Here is a 22,036-nt window from a genome sequence, read left to right as displayed (position 1 = left end):
ACTTTCAAGTAGGTTAAGGTCACAATGAAAATTAAATTCCACTGCTAAGAACTGATTTGAAAAAATTACTAACTTGCCTTCTTGTTTTTCTTATCATACTTCCCCAGTATTAAAGAAAAAAAATAAGTGAAAAGGATTTTTCTATATGATTAAGTGAAAAGGCTTCTAGCAGAAGAAAACAGACTTAATCCCCAAGTACAAAAACATTACAAAATAAATAATTTGCATGTATGGTTAATCTTGCTAACGTGGGGCTACCATGTCCATATGGAGAAAAGAAGGAAAATTGCAGCATATTTAAGTCATGAGACTACATAAACAATTCAGACTACATAAAAAATTCAGTGGCTGATACTAGAATCTATCCTTCTTTGCACCAGTAAAAAAATATAATTAAAATTTAGCCAATCACACTACAGCAGAGCTGACAGCAATCCTCTGATGGCACTGCTGAGGAGTGTGGAAGAACAATAAAGCCCCTGACAGTCAGACACGTCACATTACATTAATTCCTACACAACGGCATCTGCTATAGTATCTTACTTCACAAATGCTGAGGAAAGTCAGCCTTAAAATGACCTGACTTCATTGTCCTCATTTAGCCTTCAAAAGCCCTGGGAATGACACCCCTGTGTCCCGGGTCTCCTGTCAATACTCATTCAAGGTACCAACATGCCAATTGTTAGCAATATAAAAACTATGATCCAGGGCAAATAATCATACATTAAGAAATGAAAAATCATTTTATCTTTGGAAGCTGAGTGTTGGAAGACTCCAATACCTCTGAAATTAAGAGCCTTCTATAGCTGGGTTCTCTTTCACAAAGAAGAAAATGTATTTATAAATTTGAATAAAACTTGTGACCGAAGAAGAAACTGTTCTAATTGAAGTACAGATAAAATATTCATTTTGCTCTTCTGTTAGCACTTTGTGTTTTATATGGATGACTACCTCATCCACCAAAGCCAGTGGTTTTCCACAGGAGTTTGCATGCAATGATTGTGGTCATCCTGAGCAGATGGTACAGCACAACCTTGCATCACAGCTCTTTAGCAGCAACCTATGGCTACCCCGGCATGCACCATTTAACATAATATAATCACATCCCTTTTTCACTGATAAAAAATTAATAGTGTTTTGCACACAAAGATAAGTTCTCTTTTCATTATTTAGCAACTTGTCAATCCAGATTCAGTTTCACCCTTGTGCATTATTGATTACCACCTGTGTTGTCATTTCATGCTACATCAGCTTTTGTTTATTTTTAAATATATATAATAAGAAAACTCAAATGTCACACACTGAAGAGCCTTTCCATTTCCCACTACAGAGAAATCAATGCATGCTCTATGACAAGTCACTCAGCTCAATCATGTTTCTCTTCCACTCTGGAAATGTTACTAAGCAATTTGCAAACCCTGCAACAGCTTCACAGTTCTGTGTGATGGTGTTGAAAGCTTTGTTTGTTTGGAGTTAGATTTTTGATGGTCTGTTGTTTTCATTTGTTTGGTTTTGTTTCCCTTGTTTGTGGGGTTTTGTTTGGGTTTTTTGTGTTACTGTTGTTGGGGTCTTGTGGGGTTTTCTTAATTAAATACGAAACCAATACATAAATGGTGTAAGCTGAAGTGAAAGACAGCTGGGCTGCTATCCCCATATCAGGCTGAAATTGGTAACCACCTCCTAAAGTGATCATTATCAAACATGATCACTGCTTTGGTCAGACACAACACAGTGTCAGACAAAGGGCTTCCCCACTTCTAAACTCCTTTATCCATCCACCTCCCTCTTCAGAAAGCAAGTAACATTCCTAAGCTCTTAAGATACACAAAAAATATATTTCAAAGATAAAGAGCATGTATTTCCTTTTTGTTTTAAATTTTGGATTCAACAAGGCCAAGTGCAAGGTCCTGCCCCCTGGGGTGTCCCCACCCATAGCAGGGGGTGGAAATGGGTGATATTTAAGGTTTCTTCCAACCCAAACTATCCTATGAGTGTGATTTTAGCATGTGACAAAGCAGATTCCCCAAGTATGCTCCCAGCAGCATTGTTCCTTTACTCCTTGTTTGCCATATTCAATTTTAACACCTTTCCACATCCCACAGTAAGCCCCTTCAGCCTGGAACATATTCCTATATGGTAAGGACAAAGCTTTGTTTTCACTATTACTAGTTGAGATACTATTGTTGAGACACTATTGTATCTCAACTTTTTTCACAGTGATGCTTTCAGTTGTTAAATTGAGCTTGAAGAAATATGGAGATAAGTGTGGTTGAAACAGCACTTTTGATAAAATTCACATTTTTTATTGCTACAGAACAGAAACTGAGAGAGGCAAGTGATAAAACACAACACTGAAATATGATTAGCTTTCTCCAAGGGCTCCAACTCCTCCAACATTTACTTAGGCTACAGAGGGCAATGAAGCTCAGGTTCAGAGGTGCCTCCTTCTCAGCACTATGTAAAGGAGTGACCCATACAGGAGGCAGTCCACTACAGACTGCATTTTAAACCTCATGTTAGAGCAAACTGGAACTGCTAAAGCTGAATTGGAAACACTGGGCTGCCAACTGCAGCAATTCAGGAGGTGCTTCCCAAGAAGGCAAAGAGCAGGAAAGGAGTGAAGAACCAGTGTAATGTACTGCCAGTCAATGCAGTGTCCGTCACTCCTACCAGCGAGCCAGAAACAGTCTTGTCTCACAAATATCATAAATTCCCCATTTTACTGTGCTGTGGAACAGTGCAGAAGGACAGCACAGCCAGGAGAGTCTATGGCTTGCTTCAGCTCAGTGCCCTGATGGGGCAAATTCCTTCCTCGTGCACTTCAGCAGATCAAGAGACACACTGCTGAGAGACAATCTGCAGGAATAATGCTGATAAAACCATGCTGCAGCTGACTCACGTGCTATTCTGAGACCTCACTACTGCACACAGAGAAATAATTCTCAGTGTACTGAAACAGCATGATCCCAGAAACATTCTCACCTGTTATGCACAGGTTTGTTACCAGTCAAGTCCTGACAAATCTCTGCTTTAGAAACAAAGGGTTTATTACTCTTTACTCTTAAACAAAACAAATGTTGCAATATTTAACAATAAACCAAACTCCATTTAAATAGCCAATAAATTGTTTTAAACCAGTTTACCAAGGCAACTAACAAAATATTAATCAATGTGAAAACAGCAATGATCAAAGCAAATTAATTTAGAGATTGATAGTGAATGCATGAGTGAATAATTCAAAAGTGTACATGAGTTACCATCATTTCTTGTAAAATTCAATACTGTGTGATGTTGTGAAAAGCACAGGAAAGGACACCTTGTTATACCACTAATATAAAAATACTGCAATGATTTGTGTTGTAGGGAAAAAAACTCAGATGAACAAGCACTGCATATGCCTGAAGACTCACTAATGCAGAGATGTTTTTCTTAAGGAAAAGAGAGAGTTTTTCTTCTAGAACCATCAATTCAGTTCAATAAACCAAAATTGTCATTCTGCCTACCTTTTGGTTCATTTAAGAAAAACTTACACAGCTTTTTATCATGCATCTCAGCACACTTTATATATTTTTAATCTTAACAGAAACCAGTAGAGAAGTGTTTTAATCTACTTAATAGGTATCAATCACACAATAAATGCAAGATCCTGTATTGATAGTTATGTTATGATTTCACAACATTTTACCACTGACATGCAAACAGCAAAGCAAAATGAGGGATGGCATTTTTATAATTGGCTACCATAACTGGAAAACAGTGTTACATCACATTATTGTGAAAATGAAAGGCTTTGAAAACCATCATCTTACTCATCTTACCACTCTTACTCATGGATTATGCTACTCAGCATCCTGCTGTACAGTCAACCCACAGCATCTGAAAACCAAGCCGCAAGATGTTCACAAATTTTGGAAAGCTAATTTACTGTAAAAAGTGTGATTCTTATCAGCAGACAGTATTATGACAAAGGAGAAGACAACACTCAGAGCTGCAGTTCCTTACTAAGAAAGCATCAACAGTCTTGCAGACAGACTGCAGTTCTCTGCACATCCACAGGAACACCACGATGCACCTTACCTTCAACTTGCCTTGACTAATACTGCCAGTTTTGTTAAGATAGAAAACCTGAAGTATGTCCACTTTAAAGTATTGCATCCTTTAGGCAGAGACCTTCTGGTTTGTCTGAGTCTGTTCACACTCTACAGCAAACTTGGACATCTTTAACAAACCTATCAGAGCTTCAAAGACTTAAAGCCTGGCTCTTCAGACATGGTTAAGATCCAACATAACACCCAACCTCTCTCCAAGAAGAATCTCCAAGCAGTTTGTGAGACTTGTTAGCATTTTTTTAAAAAATCACACTAATTTAAAGGCATTTCCTCTCTCTAATTGATAAAAAAATTCAAAAATATAATTTGTTAATCAGGCAGACACTATCAGTAAATAATATGAAAATAAGCAACCCAGGAACAATGAATTACTTTAAAAAAACAGATGCCAAGATAGAAGGACATGGAATTTTAGAAATTTTTGTCCCTAAAAAACCCCACTAAAATCTGACAGAAATGCTATGCCTCTAAATTTCATGAAGATAAAAACTGGGAGTAATCTGGAAATCTTAAAACTAAGCTTTCCCTGGAAAAACTAGCACAAAATAGGAAAAATAAAATAATGCAAACACTGGGAGTCTGGTAAACTATGTTCTGTAGTCACAAAATACTTTTCAAAAGCATTGCCTGAAGAGTGAGAAAGTGCACATTTCCAAAGAAAAGGTCTCAGGATGCATGACAGTTTTTGCAGATACCAGAGGCATTGCACAGGGCAGCTGTTACCCTCCTTTTACATGCACAACCTTCCACCACAATGTTCTGAGCCCAGGGCTGGCTGTTGATGCTCCATCATTCTCAAACACCACCACACCTTAGGCTAAAACCAATTTTTCCTCCTACTGTGTGATATTTGGGCAGCAAATACCCACGTTTTGAGTCCTTACTAAAACACTGTTCCTTCTCTTGTTTGGAAATTACAGGAAAATTCTTAAAAGAAACAAAAAACCTCTGCATTTACAAAATAACATAAGACCTAATTAAGCAAAGCCATTTTTGACATGACATTTGACAATGATCTGACCTATTCTACAGAACTTTTAAAACTAAAAATTACATAAAAAACCCTTCATCTTTTCTTTCAGTTCTAGCAACAGATTGTTTTAGTAACAGCAATCTGTTTGACAAATGAAATGACCAGACATCAGAAGATATTAAGAGTCACAAGGTAGTGAATCACTACAGAAGCCAAGCAAACTGACCAAGGAGCAGTCAGAATTTGCATTTCTTGCACTCCTACAGGTGAAACACTCAAAGAAGCTATTTTTTTAATAGAACAGCTCTTCAGGTCTGCCTATACTACAGGAAACACATCAGAAAGCCTGTGTGCCTGCAGGGAAACAGGGAATAAATTGTCATTGCCAAGGATAAAACAACCAAGGAGCTTTGTCTTGCACAATGATAGTGTTAACACACCCTTCATATCAGAAAACCTTTCCTGCCAGTTTGGAAAGTATTTGAGTAGGAAGTCTGTGGAACATCCACTACAGGAGGTTTTGTAGAAGGCAGATAAATATTTGTGAAATGTGGTTTGGGTACAGCTGATCTGTAATACAGAAGACTGAAGTCTTCCTCTCAAGGCAACTTTCACATCTATTTTTTTTCACTCCAAGTCACAGCATTTTTAATTGTTAATAAGCTTACAACTCCCAGTTTGGTAATCCCTTAAACTCACATTTTTCTGTAGGAACAATACAGTAGGAAATTGTGAAGATATTCAAAGTCAACAGAAGCACAAAAATTGTTTCTGACAGAACAAGACATTCATTGTAGGCACTCTTCAAAGAGCTGCACTTCTAAAATTTAGTTTTCTTGCAAGCAAACACAGAGCACTTGACTGTCTTTCTTTTCAACAGACTCAGCTAACCTAATGTGAACACTTCCTACAATGATCAGAGCACTTTTCTTGAAACTCATCCTAACATGATTAGTGATTAAATTTTTCCATATAATGAAGTTCAGTACATTTTATTAGAAGTAACAGGAAGAAATTTTAGCAAGGGTGAATCAAAATACATTCTTTACACTTAACTGCATCATATTTTACTTGGTGAATATGTAAATGTATATTTATTACTATGCTCCTTCCACTTAAAATTGTCCTGAGGTGACAGCAAACATTTACTTTTCATATAGAAATCCTCATACCACCTGAGAATCATGTATTTTAGACTTGAACCTACTCCAGTTCAAACTGTATTTCTTGGGTGTGACTGGGAGAGGAAATATCAAAGCATGTAAATACAGAGGGTACAAAAACGTAGAGTCTATGTCTAAAAATTTCAATTACCTAAACACCACAAAACCCTCTGAATGTAGTTCATTTACTAGTTCATTTACTAATGAAAAACTCTGAGATTCATGAGGCATGAAAGCTGAGCAGCTACAAATGACATGGATATATTTTGCTGCTTGAAATTTTGAAACATTTCTCATGTCCTGTATCCTTATTCTGTATAAAGGAAACAAAGCTTATAATGTGTATTCTTATTCAGGGAAAGCATCAACACTCTTAAATGAGATGTAGAAAATTTATTTTATGGCTAGTATTTTCAAAAATACACCATTTAAAGTAATGAAAGGCATGTGTCTACAAAGGCTCATTTTAAAAAGCTCTAACAATAAAAACTAACTAATACATAAAATATTAATGGAATACATTAAATGCATATAAAAATCCCAGAGAAATCAGGAAGCTGCCACTTTGATTACCTGACAGGAGCGAAACTGGTTGACCAGCAGTGTACATCTCTGTGGGTCTTTTCTTCCATCCAAACTGTCCAGTTCAGCTGCTACTTGATTTAGTTCCTCATCAGCATAGTAGAACTGAGCAAGGAGCTGTGGGTCTGTTCTCTGCATTGGAGACATGGACAATATGACATTACTATTGCAAAAAAACCAAAACAATGCCAAAAACTAAACCAACTTCAGCTAGTTGTATTTACTGTGATTTTTTTGAACATATAAGCCAGATAAGCAGTATGGCACCATGGAAAAGAATGATAATGAGATTATTTACACACACTCAAAATTTTTCTTCTACTTTGAAAAAAAAAAAACCTCAAAAAGTATCTGACATAATAAATCTGAGACATTACTCAGCTACCATTACCTCCAAAGCCACGCTGGCATTCTCACTTCTTGTGGAATAATTACCTGGAGGAGATAATTATCAAACCAACTCATCAGAAGGTTTGTTTATTAAACAGAAGCAGACTTCGGCTCGAGGCAGAACAAGACAAAGCTGCTTTCCAAGTTAAAACAAACAAACCATACCCCCCAAACCTATCAAGCAATGGAATAATCTATCAAGCACCATGGTAACCTTTGCAGCATGGTCTGGTCAGACCCTTCCCTTTCAGCATCACAAGAACAAAGCCACAGAAGAGAAAGGTACTGAATCTACCAGGGCCAACAGATGCAAAAACTTTACAACACTAATAATGTCACTAAACAAGGCATTACAGAGAGAAAATTATGTCACAAGCCTTTCAGATGGCAAAGAATAGAATCATCAAAATGGATTTCTGGCTACATTAAAACAAAGCAGCAACTATAATAAAAAGACCAAACAAATAAAAGAATGCCTCCTCAAAACCACCGAGAAATCTTAATAAAGTGTAAAGGTTTACACCATAAAATAATTTTTCGGAACATTAACAGCTAGGAGTTCTGGTTCCAATATCTTAACTGTAAGCTGTCAAACATCTACACTCCTGAATAATGTCTTCACTACAGCCCTGATATAAAGGTGCCCAGAGAGAAGAATAAAGCTTGTGATATATGGTCAGGGAAACAAACAAAATTCAAAATGAATGATAGTAACAGGGAGAGCATGTAATTACTACTAAATTTTATGTTGTTTAGTTCTAAATTTTTGTATTTATAGTCAAGTTTAGTAAAGCATTTCTTTAAGCATTCTCCACCCGATTATGTTATTTCTGATTTTTGTTTTCCTTCAGCATTTATCCACCACCATTAAAACCCTCTAGACAAAGTTAATAAACAAAGATGCAGGAGTCTGTATGGAATTGTGATAAAGCACAACTGCTGATTTTTAAACATCTAAATTACAATGCAGAAGCAAAATAAGGCAAGTCATTAAGACTGGTCTCAAGCAAAACAAGTATGCCTGAGACACTTCACTCCCACGTGGCTGATTTTTTTCAACTGGAGGAACAGAAGTTTTAATTGAGTTCTCTCAACTGTGTTATGTTTGGTGTGGATTAGTAGTGTGATCTTTGATTAATTGTGTCAATCATGTGTGGTCCCTGGCAAGATGAAACTGCATGAAACTCTAAAACTCTTCACAGGGGGCCATTTAAAGCAAATAAAACAAAAGTTTACTAATTCAATTTACTGCACTAGGTACAAGAAAATCAGGGATAGTGCCATGTTCAATGCCAATTTTTATTTTCAGTTTATGCAAAATATGGTTTAAATCATTTAATCCAAATTCCTTACTATTCTTTGGCAGACTAAGAATTAGCAATTCCCATCCTTGGGTACTAAAATTAATAGAAAGACTTAATTTGAAAACATCTCATGGAGAACCTTCCACTTACCCTGGTAGTTTGTTTCAGGAAATCATCCCATTTAACAACAAAATAGCACATCCAAGTTCTTGTTTTGATTTGCTGGACTTCACCAACACTGGTCATTTTGCCTTATTCAGCATTAGTTCTATTTGCCTATTTCTGTTTTCACTAACTGCAGTAACCCCTTTAACCATGTCACCACTGTGGGATGCACTTCTGGGTTTGGGATTTCTGGGGAGAATTTTTGTTTGGTTGTATAGGAAGTTTTCTGTCTGTGGTGATACTGCTGTAATCATCCCAACACCCTCTTCAGTATGAGCTCTCCAGGCAGCAATCTCATTCTGCAAGCACACCTTGCATTCCTCTGCCTAATGTCTCTTTATATTCCACATATTCAGCCCAAGAAATGGCCCAGGGTATCCTGAGTATCTTCATTGCCAGCACACCACTGGAGAACTTTCTCCACAGATTTGAAACCATCACTTCATATACGGGTCAATACTTGCTATCCCCATTTGTATGCTGTACACAAATTATCATCCCAGCCAGTACCAAGACAGGAATCAGCACACCATGAATCAAAAAAAAAAGCCTCCAACCAAACAAAATAACACACATTTAAGCCATTTTATATAATAACACACCATTCTGTTAATTTATGAAAGATCACTCACTGAATATTTATTTTAATGATTTTAATACTTTCTAATCAATTCCACTCAACAGGTCAAATACCAAAATCAGAAGATGCCTGCCTGTCATCCACAAAGTCAGTATAAAACTGTCCATATGAAAAAACTGTATTAACTGGTGAACTGGTTATAGTCTGGCTTTACCCATCAAGTCCAACCAATGAAAAACCAATGAACAGTGACCAGGATTAGGTTCAGTTTATTGCACAATAAATTCTGATCTGATTTTTCAAACAGGATTTAAATGGACTATAAGAGAATTTTAAAACGCCTCTAAATTAAGAGACCTGTTAGCTGGTTACAGGTTATTAGATAAATAACAGGTCTGTAGAATAATTTATTGCATGTTATCAAAGGAAAAGATGCTATTCTCACATCTTGTAAACAAGCTGGTAAACCAAAACCAGAAATTGTCTGTAAAAAATAGTGACAACTAACAGAGAAAAAATATTCTAGCACAGACTTCCCAACATGGGAAAGAGACCAAAAAATAAACTACCAACAAGAAGCCAGGGTGCCAACAGACCAATCTCAAACCACACAGTAATTCTGGAATCTTTAAAAATCACATTTACAGACACAAGGGTGGTTCTTAGGGACACGTCCCATTTTAGAAAGAAAATTGCAAGTACTTTCTGCATGACTTTTAACAGCAGCTTTCAAGTATCAATACCAGCTCTTTTTGAGTAACATAAAACGTGCGTCATCTCAGACCTGACAGCAGCCCATAATTTGAACATTAAAGGGAATGTTTTCCCCCAGGTTTCCATGATCCTTTGTAGAGAAGTACAGATTTTCTTCAGGCTTTTTCTTCTACTGAGATTGCAACAGGAATTGCAGGATTGCAGCCACCACCACCACAAAAAGAAGACATGATGATCCCAAATAAGCCCAAGAACAGACAGAAGCAATGGAACCATGCAAATGAACAACATCCCAGCTAGCGACAGCACTCTCTTCCGAAGCCTCCCAGCTGTCCTCTGGAAAATAATATCCATTATTTTTGAACTGCTGATCTAAAGTCTTCAGAACAACAGCTAAAACCCAACTCTGCTTAAAATAAATTCCATGGACTAGAAAAGCTCCAGATCTCCCATTGTTCACTGGCACTCTTCCAGCACTAAGCATTTGTTTTTCTGCCACACACTCAGGAACCCTGACTTGATCCCTATGGAATGAAACTATACAGAAAAGCAGTAATTATATGCCTTTGCTGATGGTAAATCCAGATTGCCTTTTGACACGGGAACAAAGTAAACCTACATCCACTGGGGTAACTTTTCAAGTAGAACTTGGTAAAAGGTACATTTTACACAAATACATGTATTTTATTACACACTGTATAAAACGCCTTCACAATCATGGGACAATTTTTGGTGACAGAACATGTGCAATACTTATAACTGCTGCAGGGTCCAAATGACACAACCCTTCCTTAACCAGGAAGGTTAAACATGAACTGCCTGCTCAACCATTCCTATTCTGCTACAGCTCCAACAGCTGAGTGAGAACTTTTAGAGAAAGACCATCACGTTCGCATCACTGGAACTGTCTTCCATCTACGCAGCTTCCTTTATTCCCTCTGTGGTAAGGGAAAGGGTTCCTCTAGAAGCCTGGACAGTAAGGAGTTAATGATTGCTATGCCTCAAACACCAATTTCTCACTCAAGTGAGAAAGTCAGAACAGGATGTGCCTGGAAATGGGGGTTGTGCAAACACAGGGCAGCACCTTGCTGGAGCTCATTTTCCAGTTCAGGTCCACAGTGAGTGCACCAAATAAAGTGGAGAAGCATGGAAGTGGGGTCAAGGAGTGGACACGACCAAGAGAGAGGGCTCAGACTACCCAGGACCTAAAAGTACCCCCTCAGCCTTTCTGGGAATTCTCCACTGTACACAGCCCATAGTGTGGCATGAGACTTGGAGAATGCCATCCCAGGAAGGGATCCAGGCATTTCCATGCCAGCTTGAACGTACATAACCTGACAAACCTTTTGTTTCATGGGCCCCACTCCCAAAGGATCATGTCTATGACCACTAGAACAGCAAAACAGTGATTAAGCCTCACCACTGGACCCACAGGTGGTGTCATCTTTCCTCTCAACTATCTACTCTTATCCTTCTTTCTTTTATTTATGTATTTCGTGATATTTTTATACTTTCATAGAAGACAAATAAAATGCCCACATACTTTCCACTGCAATTTAATTGTTTTAAAATAAACCTGCCTCATAAACACACTGGTCACTCAGTGCCTTTTCAGTGTAATTCAGCCCAAGGATTTTATTAACAGGAATCTCAGTTAGCCTGCCTCAGAGGCAGGTCATAACAGTAGTGTGTCTCTAATAAGGAGGGTCCAGTTGTTCTCAGTCTAAATTTGTTGCCTACTATATTTTCAGGGAAAGGAAAGAGGCACAGGATCAAGCTCAAACTTTCCAATCCCCAAAATAAGTACTGCCATTATCAGACAGTCCTAAATATGAACAATTACTGCACAGGACAGAAATTTTTTTTAAAAGGGACTTCCCAAGAAAAAGCACATTCCCTTTAGGATGAAAACTCATGAAAGCTATAGGTTAGAAACTTGCTTCTATCTGCAGTGTAGAGAAAATAATGCTTCTGTATTGGAAAACAACTCCTTGTACCAGGTGGCAATGTGGTCTGTGCAAAAGGCAGAATTAAGCCCTAAAAATTCAAATAAAGGCACTGATGAGCCAATTCAGCATTTTCAAAATTACAAATGATGTAGCATACAACTAGTTTTAAGCTAATTCAATTTAACTAATTCCATAACATTATAAGGAAAACTTTTTTGTTCAAAAGTGACATGAATTAGGCACAAAGCCCAAAGTTTACTTATCCCCATTATGAAGACATAATGTACTTACAGAAACTTAGTCAAGCGACAACTTTTTACATCAGTCACAGCTGCAGTGTAGGTTTAACTGGCAGGTGACAAACTGCAAAGACTGAAGGTACTTCTTCAAAAAGAGATATCAGCAAGTTGTTACATCTGCTTATTCCTCACCTCACACGTAAGCAAGTGTATTCACATCCTTCCTTTGGACAGGCACTTGGAATTTGTCATTAATTTCCAAATGCTGATAAATAGCAAGAAGAAACAATTCTCTAACAAGCAGGTGAGTCAAAAGTTCTGGCATTTAACTGTCAGAAGGTTTAGCAGCAAAATTTTTTCTTCATATCAAATGAAAAAGGAACTGTAGTGCAAGTACATAGCTGTATGCGGAGGGGGGTTGTTTGGTTTTGGGTTTTAACTTAGTTTGTGGCACTTTCCTTTTAATCTACTATCTGAAGTGCTACCTGTTAAAGAAAAAAAGGGAATAAATTCCCTCAACAGTCATATTTTGGTACAATGCCATTAAGTCTTATGCTAGTATTGCACATGCATAAAAAGAAAAAGGATTCAAAGATGAAGACAACAATTGGTAATTGGTCACGAGTATATGTAACAAAAAGCACTGTGAAAAAAGCTACAGCCTGGTTAAAGCTTTGCCAACTGCTCTGTGTTTATCTATAGACTATCATTACACAAGCAAGAAAGGTGAACAGCTTGTTAACACAATAAAATGCTAGCAGCACCTTAAGCAAAAAGACAAATAAAACAAACAACCCCAGTGAGATAATGATTCATAGGACAACAAAAATCAGGTGGATAAATGTTTCCAATGTTCTCTACACTGGGTGTAATTCCAACCCCCCCAAACAGGAAAGTCTTATAAAGGTTATGCTTAACTAGAGTACCAAGCATCTGAGACTGCCATGCTGTGGGTTTTCACTCATGATAAAGTCAGTGTACATAGTTTCTATTTTTGACTGTTCATCATACTAATCTGGAAAAGCATGTGCTCAAATCCATATTTTCTGGGGGAAGCACATGAGCATATGCTGAATACAAATTACTGAACCTTTTGGACATCTATTCTGCAGAACAGGAGTGCTCTGCAGCTGAGCCACAGCCTCGGTTTCTAGGAAAGAACACGGACCCCAGAAGAGAAAGGGGTTTTGCTGCAGGGGAGTGATGGAGCAGCCACTTCTACCAAGTGAAGAGTGGGGAACCTTCAAGGCTGCCCACTCATCCACCCTATGGTAGGCTACTCTTAATTAGCAAAAAGTCAACATTACCCATATTGCATCTGTTCTGCTCATGATGGCAACTGGTGAGTGATTTCCCTGTCTTTATCCCAACCCACTTCTATATCGCTTTTTCATCCTATTTTCTTCCCCTGGCCTGTTGTGCACAGGACTGAGAGAACGGCTGGGTGGGCACCTAGCAGCCAGACAAGGTCAACCCACTCCTCTGAATTTGTAAAACACTTACCTAAAGCCTCCCCCAACAGCTAATGTCTCAGAGTCTGACCTTAAACTAATCACATTTCATTCTCAGCTGTTGCAAGAACAATCAAGTTTAAAGAACAAATATTTACTTTGAAACAAATTCAGCTTGTCAGGATACATATTGAAATATACAAATCACTCTTAAATTTTTTTCTCTAAATGTTTTTATGCAGTTTGCTTCAGATTTGTCTAGATTTTTGTATTTAAACATTACACAAAGCATTTCTTCAAACAAAATTGATCCTGCAGTGCTTTTAGTGATTTGTTACCTATCAAGAGGAAAATAGCCAATTTAGCTCCCTGGGCTTGTTGATCAATTATGTTCAATTCCAGATGTACAGCCCCACCTTGCACAGAGGAATTGTGTGGCATTTGGAAGTGGCACCCAGCAATTTGTCCTGCAGCAATGCAAACCATCCTGCATCTTCACAACTTAGCACATGAGAGGACTTTCAACCCACTCTAGTTATGTTATACCATGTCTAATAGATGCATCTAAATATTTATAACAACAACTTACTATTTGGGCAAACAATGACCTCTTCTTAGACATGTCTAGCATATTAAAAAATTTCTCTCAAGTTATGATGTTGCTATAACCTTTTTCCCTTTCAGAACCAGACTTTTATGCTAAAAAAAACTTTGCTCTCTCTACAAAGTCTCCACCTCCTTGTAGACAGAGCCTACCTAAAGTTTTAGAGAACTTTTAGGAACTTCATTGCTTTTAAGGACTCGATACTGTGATGAGTATCTTTTTCCAACTAAACCCAATAAATGAAAAAACCCAACAACATCAAGCAACCATTTTATGCAGTTAAAGGACTGTTTTGAAGACTCTTTTTGGCTGTCACCTTTTAGCACACACATTCCTAAATTATTTTTTCCTTCCCTGGTCTATAGTTCCAGTATTTTGGTCATGCTTACCAGACCTGATAAAACAAACTTATTTTGAACACTATGCCATATACTGCCTTTTACCTTTAGATCAGAACAAGAATATCTTAATCAGAACATAGACAAAGTTCCAAAAAGAGGGAAAACTGACCCAGCGAGTTGAAACCTGCTGACTGTAAAAGACTTGCTCCACAGTCCTTGTCAGGTATTAACAGGCATAACACAATCCTCAGTTTTTTCATGTTCAAAGCACATCTTTTTTTTTTTTTTTTTTGGCTCAGCAAACTCAGGCTAAGTCTGAGGTGTTCCACATCATATTTTAATAAAAGCACCATCATCTGTGTAAAGCTGCTCATACATAATCTCATTTGCCTTGTAGGAGACTTTCAATAAACTCAAGCCGAACACCTTGACAGATGTTTGGGATTTAACTACCTTGGCATCATATCAGTAGCACAATCAATCATTGCAACAAAAAGATTTCATCAAAACTTTGTTTCCAAGTGCATCTGTTCAAACCTGGTGATGAAAGAAACTGCTGGTACAGCCCTCAGCACCGAAACTTTTCCCAGCTTCTGCCTTCTGACAATAACTTCAAATGAATGTTTGCATAAGTAAATCTTTTGATCTTATTTCCACTATTTCAGCTAAATCATATAAGCAAGTAGCTTTCCAAGTGCCATCACCAGTCACACTGTTTCCTACTCAGTTTTCCAGGTAACAGCAAGCTCCAGTGTTTGTCCCATGTTTAGCACAGCACCCATCTGTGCAGCTTCACCCATGTCTAACTAGGAGAACACTCCAGACACAGTCCTCAATCTCAAGGATTTAACACCATCTCTCTGCAAAGTCCTCACCTCCTTGTAGACAGAGCCTACCTAAAGTTTTAGAGAACTTTTAGGAACTTCACTGCTTTTAAGGACTTGATACTGTGATGAGTATCTTTTTCCAAGCACATTTGAGCATGAATAGTGGCTTTGAAAATTACCAGAACATGGGCAAAAAGAAAGGCAGAGGGAAAGGCACCAGACAGACCAACAGCAGGACTACACAGGACTTTAAACCATGTTTAAAACTTTTTAAGCAGTCCAACAAAATATATTCAAGTACAGAAAAAGCAGGTATTTGCCATGGCAGAAGGCTCCCATGCATCCCTGCTCCCACTCCCTGCTGAACTGAAATTTTTTTTTTTTTTTTTGCTCAATTAGGCATTCACAGGTCTTTTCAGACAATATCCTCAAGGTCTGTCCTTGGTCTCCTGGTCACGCAGAAAATCTCTCCTGGGAGACAAATGGGTTTGTACAGCTATTGCTGTTTTCAGTGCTAGCTCAGCACACAGTTTGAGTTTGACCAGTTCTTCTCATCAGCATGCAGGTTGGATAAGCTCTATCAGTCTTCAGCTACTCTCCACCCCAAGCTGCTCCTTTTAAATCAAGCCACAGAATGCACAAAAACTAAGCAGAAGTTAAAGGCAACCATGAATGCTTTTCATGCTTAATATGAACAGTTCTGTATCCATTTACTGAGAGGAACAATAAAACAAAAAATCCAAACAATACAAAACACAAAAATACCCCAAAGCCTCTAGTCAATACAACTAAGTGATTCATACAAGGATTTAAAAATCACATATTGTTTCTTCTGGAAAGATCAAGCTCCTCTGACCTGGCTGCTGCCTGTTCAGGGACTTAGAAAAATCTACATAATTATGGCACCACCTATTTAATGAATGGACACTTTTCCCACATTCTCAACAACACCTTTCAGAGAAGCTATTACACATACACTCTATTGCCTGTTACCTTTTATTGACCAGCAATACTGCTTTCACATAACTGTTGGCTGTCCCCAAATGCATTCTGCAAACTTGTGGTTGCCAGATATTTCTATAGAATGCTAAATGGCAAAAGAGACAAAGGCATTAATTGCAGAACTGATGTTAAAAGGAAATTCATGATCCACAATGCTTACTCTAATATTTACAATGCCTTGGAAAGAATATTATTTAAACTAACTTTCCTTTACTGTAATTGATAATAGTATTGAAAAACATTACATGGGAGACACAAAAAGGAGAAATGTGATGGTTGAAAAACAAAGCTAGCTTAAATAATGCGAAAATACTAGCTCATAAGTAAAAATTCACTTCCATTTCAATGTAAACCCCTACTGCAGGCCTGAATATCTGAATATCTTCTTACCATCCCTGCACTATGCAGGCTTGACACCCCAGTCAGAACATAACTAGGGACCATACCAAAATCACAGAAAGCCTCAAGACACCTCACATGTTCCGGGGCAAAGAATCCCAGTGCTTCCAAAGCCTTAAGGAAGGACACCTGCTGGAGCAGCTTCAGCTTTTATTTCAACCACATAACAGGTTGAACTGTTCCATTGGTTTCACTGTGAATACTGCATTTGACACAAGTTTCAGCATAAATGCAGTCTTGGATCAAAGCTATTTATTTCTTTTCAGCTGCAAAACAGTGAGTATTTTTCCCTAAGCAACATAAAATCCAAGTATCAAAGGTTTCCTGACATTTCTGAAATCCAAGCTCTTAATTATTGCCATTAATTTCAAGACTGCTCAGAAAACAGTCAGTAGCAGCTGCATCCAGCCTGACTTCCACAGCTTTCTAACCTACAGTCACACAATCACATTCCTTACCTAAACCATGCCAATTTGCTCTAGAAAAGGCAAGAATAACCACAGGCATTCTCCTGTTCCTCATTTTTCCGTGCTCTAGCCTTTCTGTGTTGTGTAACAAATGCAAAGTGAAGGTCAGAACCTGGAAGTACTTTCCCACAGTGGTCTTGCCTGCACCAAACACTAATTTCTCCAGCCCAATCAGTATTTTGTCGTTCCATTCCAACGTTCAAAGACGAGATCTCCAGATCCCTCTAGATCTGCCAGGAGCATAATGGTAAATTTCCTTCTGAAGGCAAGAGACACCAGTTAGAGCTTACTGAAATAAAAATCTCTTTTTTGTCCTTTCTTGCTATCTTAGAGACAAACTGCCTTGCATCTGAATTTAGCTCCAGCTTTTTCTGTTTTGCTCCCTCCAGCAGTGGTTACACCACACCTGAGCCACAGCTCTGCTTTAATTTCCAAAATCCAGCGTGTATGACACAGGCAAGCCTGCAGACTGAAAATGCCTGCAGAGCTTCAGGGACTACCAATGATGAGCTAAAAAAACATCTCAATGCATTATTAAACACAAACCTCCTGCTTTTAATTCACATGACCCAAGAAACTGGAAAAATACTTAAAGGAGACCTGTATTTTACACTTTTGTTGCATCCTGCAAACACAGTCAAAACAATTAATTGAAAAGTCTTATAGTAAAACGTTTTTGGTTATTTCTCCAAGCAGTTACTTCATCTAGTCAGGCAACAGTTTCCTCATGTACTGAATATTTTACGATTTCTAATGCTATATTGCTTCTCCTTACCAAGTTAGGTGAAACACAGCATTTCTTTTCAAAGAAAATGTAGTCAAGACTGACAGGGAGTTTTATTTAAACTGTATATACTCATACCAATATACCATAACTCAGATTTTTTTGCTATTTGTTTTCCTTGATATATTTTTTACAATACTTGTAATTATTAATGATATACATACAAAATCATTACAAGACAGGCTAAAAGAGAGCACATCCAATTAAAGGTTCTGTTCATGAAGATACATTAAATTCAGAGATGTTATCACATCCCAAAATTGTGCTGTGAACACAAACACCACTCAAAAGCATGACTAATATCCATAATCAAAGTATGTGTTGAGAGAAATTTTGTTCATTTATTTGTTTATTTATTTGAACGAAAAAAGGAAGTCCAGAATTTATCAACTGGAAATGACAGCAAAAGAATATAACTTGGAACTTGTGAAGTCTGGGGATATGCATGTATTTTCAAGGGCCATCGAAGATTATTTATATTCGGCAAAACACAATTATGATTTTGAAATGGACTGAAAATAGAAATGTAAATCAAGTTGGCAGTATATTTCTACTCTCCAAGCAGCTACTGCTTGGTTGTTTGTGTTACTATTTACACCAGCCTAAGGACTAGTCAGGACCCAACACAGCCTGAGAAAAAAATGGGCATTACCTATAGGGGGTAATTACAGTAAAATGGTAAAAGTACTGACTGATTACAACACAATGACTCATTATGGGGACAAGTATTTACATGTTAATTCTACATTCAGCAAAATAATCTGTCAGAAATTTATGGCAAAAATTCCCAGGTGTATCAACGTAGATTGTTTCAGAAAGACCCGTTTGAGACAGGCAGCTCCACATTTCAATGACACAAAACCCACATGTGAAATATCGTGGTCACTGTTTAATGTGTCACTGAATGCTGGGGGTGCTGCAGTGAGGAAGGCAATAAAAATCTGAGGTACAAGATACAAAACAAGAACAACCAAATGCACTAAGCCAAACTCAGCACTAGTGCTGAGAACAGAGCAAACATAGGAAACAAAGATATAAACTGAAAAGATGGATTTATAAACCCAACACAAACTTTCCTCTTTGAAAAGCATCTTGGAGTTCCATAATAAATCCAGCCCTTCTCACTGGTCACTTCTGAGCATCAAAGCCCAAAGCTAAATTCTAAAGCTGTGATGAATGCAGGGCTCCTGGCAAGACAAATCCTAGAGTGCCAGACCTTTTCAGTGGTGCCCAGGGGCAGGACAAGCAGTAATGGCCATAAAATAAAACACAACAAGTTTCAACCAGCATCAGTCAGAACTTTAGATTGAGGGTGGCAGGGCACTGGAACAGGCTGCCCAGGGAGGTCATGGGGTCTCCTCCTCTTCAGACATTAAAAATCCACCTGAACACATTCCTATGTAACATTCTCTAGGTGCCCCTGCCTTGGCAGGGATGTTGGACTGGATCATCTCCAGAGATCCCTTTCAACTCTAAACTATTCTGTGATTCTGTAAATGAAATCATTTGAGTTATGAAAATTACATTAATAGCCATTGTATATATATAATTGTATTAGTAAAGGAAAACTTCAAGAAAGCTATGCTAGCTATTTTATTCCATAAAGGAAAAACTAAATTACCTGTGAAGTGAGACTTGCTAAATTACCAGAAGAGCTATTACGAACATCTTTATTTCCCATGAAATAATTTCATTATGCAAAATATGAAAAACCAGGAGACTGCTAGACTTCCTAATGATTATATATAATGTTTCTTTACCACAGGGTTGTTTGCACTTGTGAAGCACAGACACAGAGAACCTCCCAAACATCCCAAATTTCTGCAAATGAGCTTACACCCCACACACCTCACCATCATCAGGGTGCCATTTGTGGCACATGAGTGACTTTGCTCCTGCCCAGCTGGACCTGCACTCAACCCAGAATGCCAGGTGGCCCAACAGAGCCTTGTGATTCCCAAAAGAGAGCAAAAGGGAGACATTTCTCCGACACACTTAATTTCTCTCTGAACAAACAGTTACATAAAAACACGTGCAAAACTTAGAGCAAGATATACTGCAGGAAAAAAACTGAAAAACCCCAAAAATTAGAAATCGAAAAGTTTATTTTCTCTTCATTCTGCTCAGGCCAGCACTGATTCAGAATTCCTCTGCACATATTGTCCAATGCAACAGATGGGAAAACTCCCCAGCAGAGAAGTGTTACACACTTCATCAATTAATTGTAAAACATGACTCTCATACATTTCCTTTTACATGCGGAGGAATTTATTCTGCCTTGCAATGGATGACACTCCAATAAAGCCTTGCCTTAGTACCTCACCACAAGCATTGCTCAGTACAGGAGACTGCAGTTTGAAAAGTGACACTGCCCTTATAACTAACCCACTCCATGTCAACTTCCAAAAAAACCCCACCATAACAAAATATCATCACAAAAACTTACTCTTTAACAGAAACTAGAGCAAACCACTTGAAATTACAAAAGCAAGCTTTTGATTCATTCCCTGCAACACACCAAAGTCTTTCATGCTGCCACAAGACAGATTCACTGATTTATATACAAGGGGGAAAAAAACTCTGCTGGTTGTTATGGGGAAAGTTCACATAAAGTACCAAACTGACAAATTGAACTGATTTCTGATAATGACCTAATAAAACAAAATGCGTGTTACAAAGTTGAAATAAAAGTTCTTAACTCTTTGCTTATTCTATTTATCTCACATACACAGAACAGGTTTTCTTCAACATCTACTTTTTCAGTGGCACCTTGAAAGAGTGGCAATAAAAACAATTCTGAACACATTTCAGGTGGACCTCAGTCACTAATATTCTTTTATATACTCTGAAGACATCAGAATATACATTCTTAGTGAGAAATTAAATATGTCTGAGGTTCCTAAGGTGGTAGTTCACCAATTCACATCCCCATATGATTTACTGAATACTTTCAGAGGCTTCTAAATCCTTACCCAGCCTAAGCATTAACTCCACCTACACTGGAATAACATGCTCTGAGGATTTTTCCCCCATTCATAAAATCACACAGTTCCTAGCTGGGAAGAGAGTCAAAAGTAGCAATTTTTCAGACTATTTCTCAGGTTTGTCTGTCAGCTTGTGCCAAGAAAAATTTCACTTAGGCATAAGGAGCCACAGCACCCCAGAAATAGAGAGGAAAAAAAGCATAATGCCAAAGAGTCCAGAGGAAAACCAAAGTTTGGTAGAGTCAAATCACAGCCCATTCCCTGAGAATTGGGCATTAAGAATCTGGTTCAGATTTAATGAGTCCACACCTGTGCAGGAGAAAGGCCCCATATGAGGCCATGAAGGCAAAGTAAAAATACCAAATCCTGCAAAGACAGAGCACAGCCTGGAACCAACATACTGCAGACACTGCCTTCAAACTTTCCAGTTCTAGGCAGCAGATGGCTCAGCTATGCCAAAATACTTCTGAAGTACAAGATGTGTTCATTCATGGAAGCTCTTGTTACTTGATTTTCCCATTTGTCCTCTAGGATCAGGCTGCTGAGGCAGCCCTCTGCCAACATGTTATTCCTCCTCAGAAAAACATTAACAGACTGAAGGGGAAAAGCTGACATCATACCTGATGGCTCCAAAATTACACATGGACCAGCAGCCTTGGCTTATCCAAACAAAAACAAAACAAAACAAAAAAAAATCCCAAACAAACAAGAAAGAAAACAATAAAATAAAACAAAACCAACAAAAAAAACCCCAACAAATAAACTTACCCAGGAAAACAGGTAACATGTAAAGAATCAAAGCTAATTTTAAGAAAAAACAGTAGTCATGTGCTAGGAGAGATAAGATGTATTGGTTTAGTTGGCCATTGCCATAAGCTTGCCCTGAAAGCTCAGCACCAGGAGGGAAGCCTAGGAATTGAGATCAAATCAATCAAGATGAAAACACTGGTGGGTGTTTGCAGAGAGAAATGGCAGAGATAAAGAGAAGAATCTCCTCAAAACTACATCT

General features: G+C 38.0%; 1 protein-coding gene across 6 annotated transcripts in view; it reads right to left on the bottom strand.

Annotated features, from left to right (window-relative positions):
* ZFYVE28 (zinc finger FYVE-type containing 28) overlaps positions 1–22,036 on the bottom strand; it is a 145,353-nt gene that overhangs the window by 72,173 nt on the left and 51,144 nt on the right. For all 6 annotated transcript variants that reach the window (XM_064418879.1, XM_064418876.1, XM_064418878.1 and 3 more), the window contains exon 2: positions 6,819–6,959. Coding sequence is in view for 5 of the 6 variants with exons in the window: in XM_064418876.1 (XP_064274946.1) it covers positions 6,819–6,959 (141 nt within the window). In the remaining variant the exon portion in view is untranslated. The remainder of the gene's footprint in view (positions 1–6,818; positions 6,960–22,036) is intronic.

Source organism: Passer domesticus, chromosome 4, assembly GCF_036417665.1.
Source record: "Passer domesticus isolate bPasDom1 chromosome 4, bPasDom1.hap1, whole genome shotgun sequence".
NCBI lineage: Eukaryota > Metazoa > Chordata > Aves > Passeriformes > Passeridae > Passer > Passer domesticus.
This window is presented reverse-complemented; position numbering and strand designations above follow the sequence as displayed.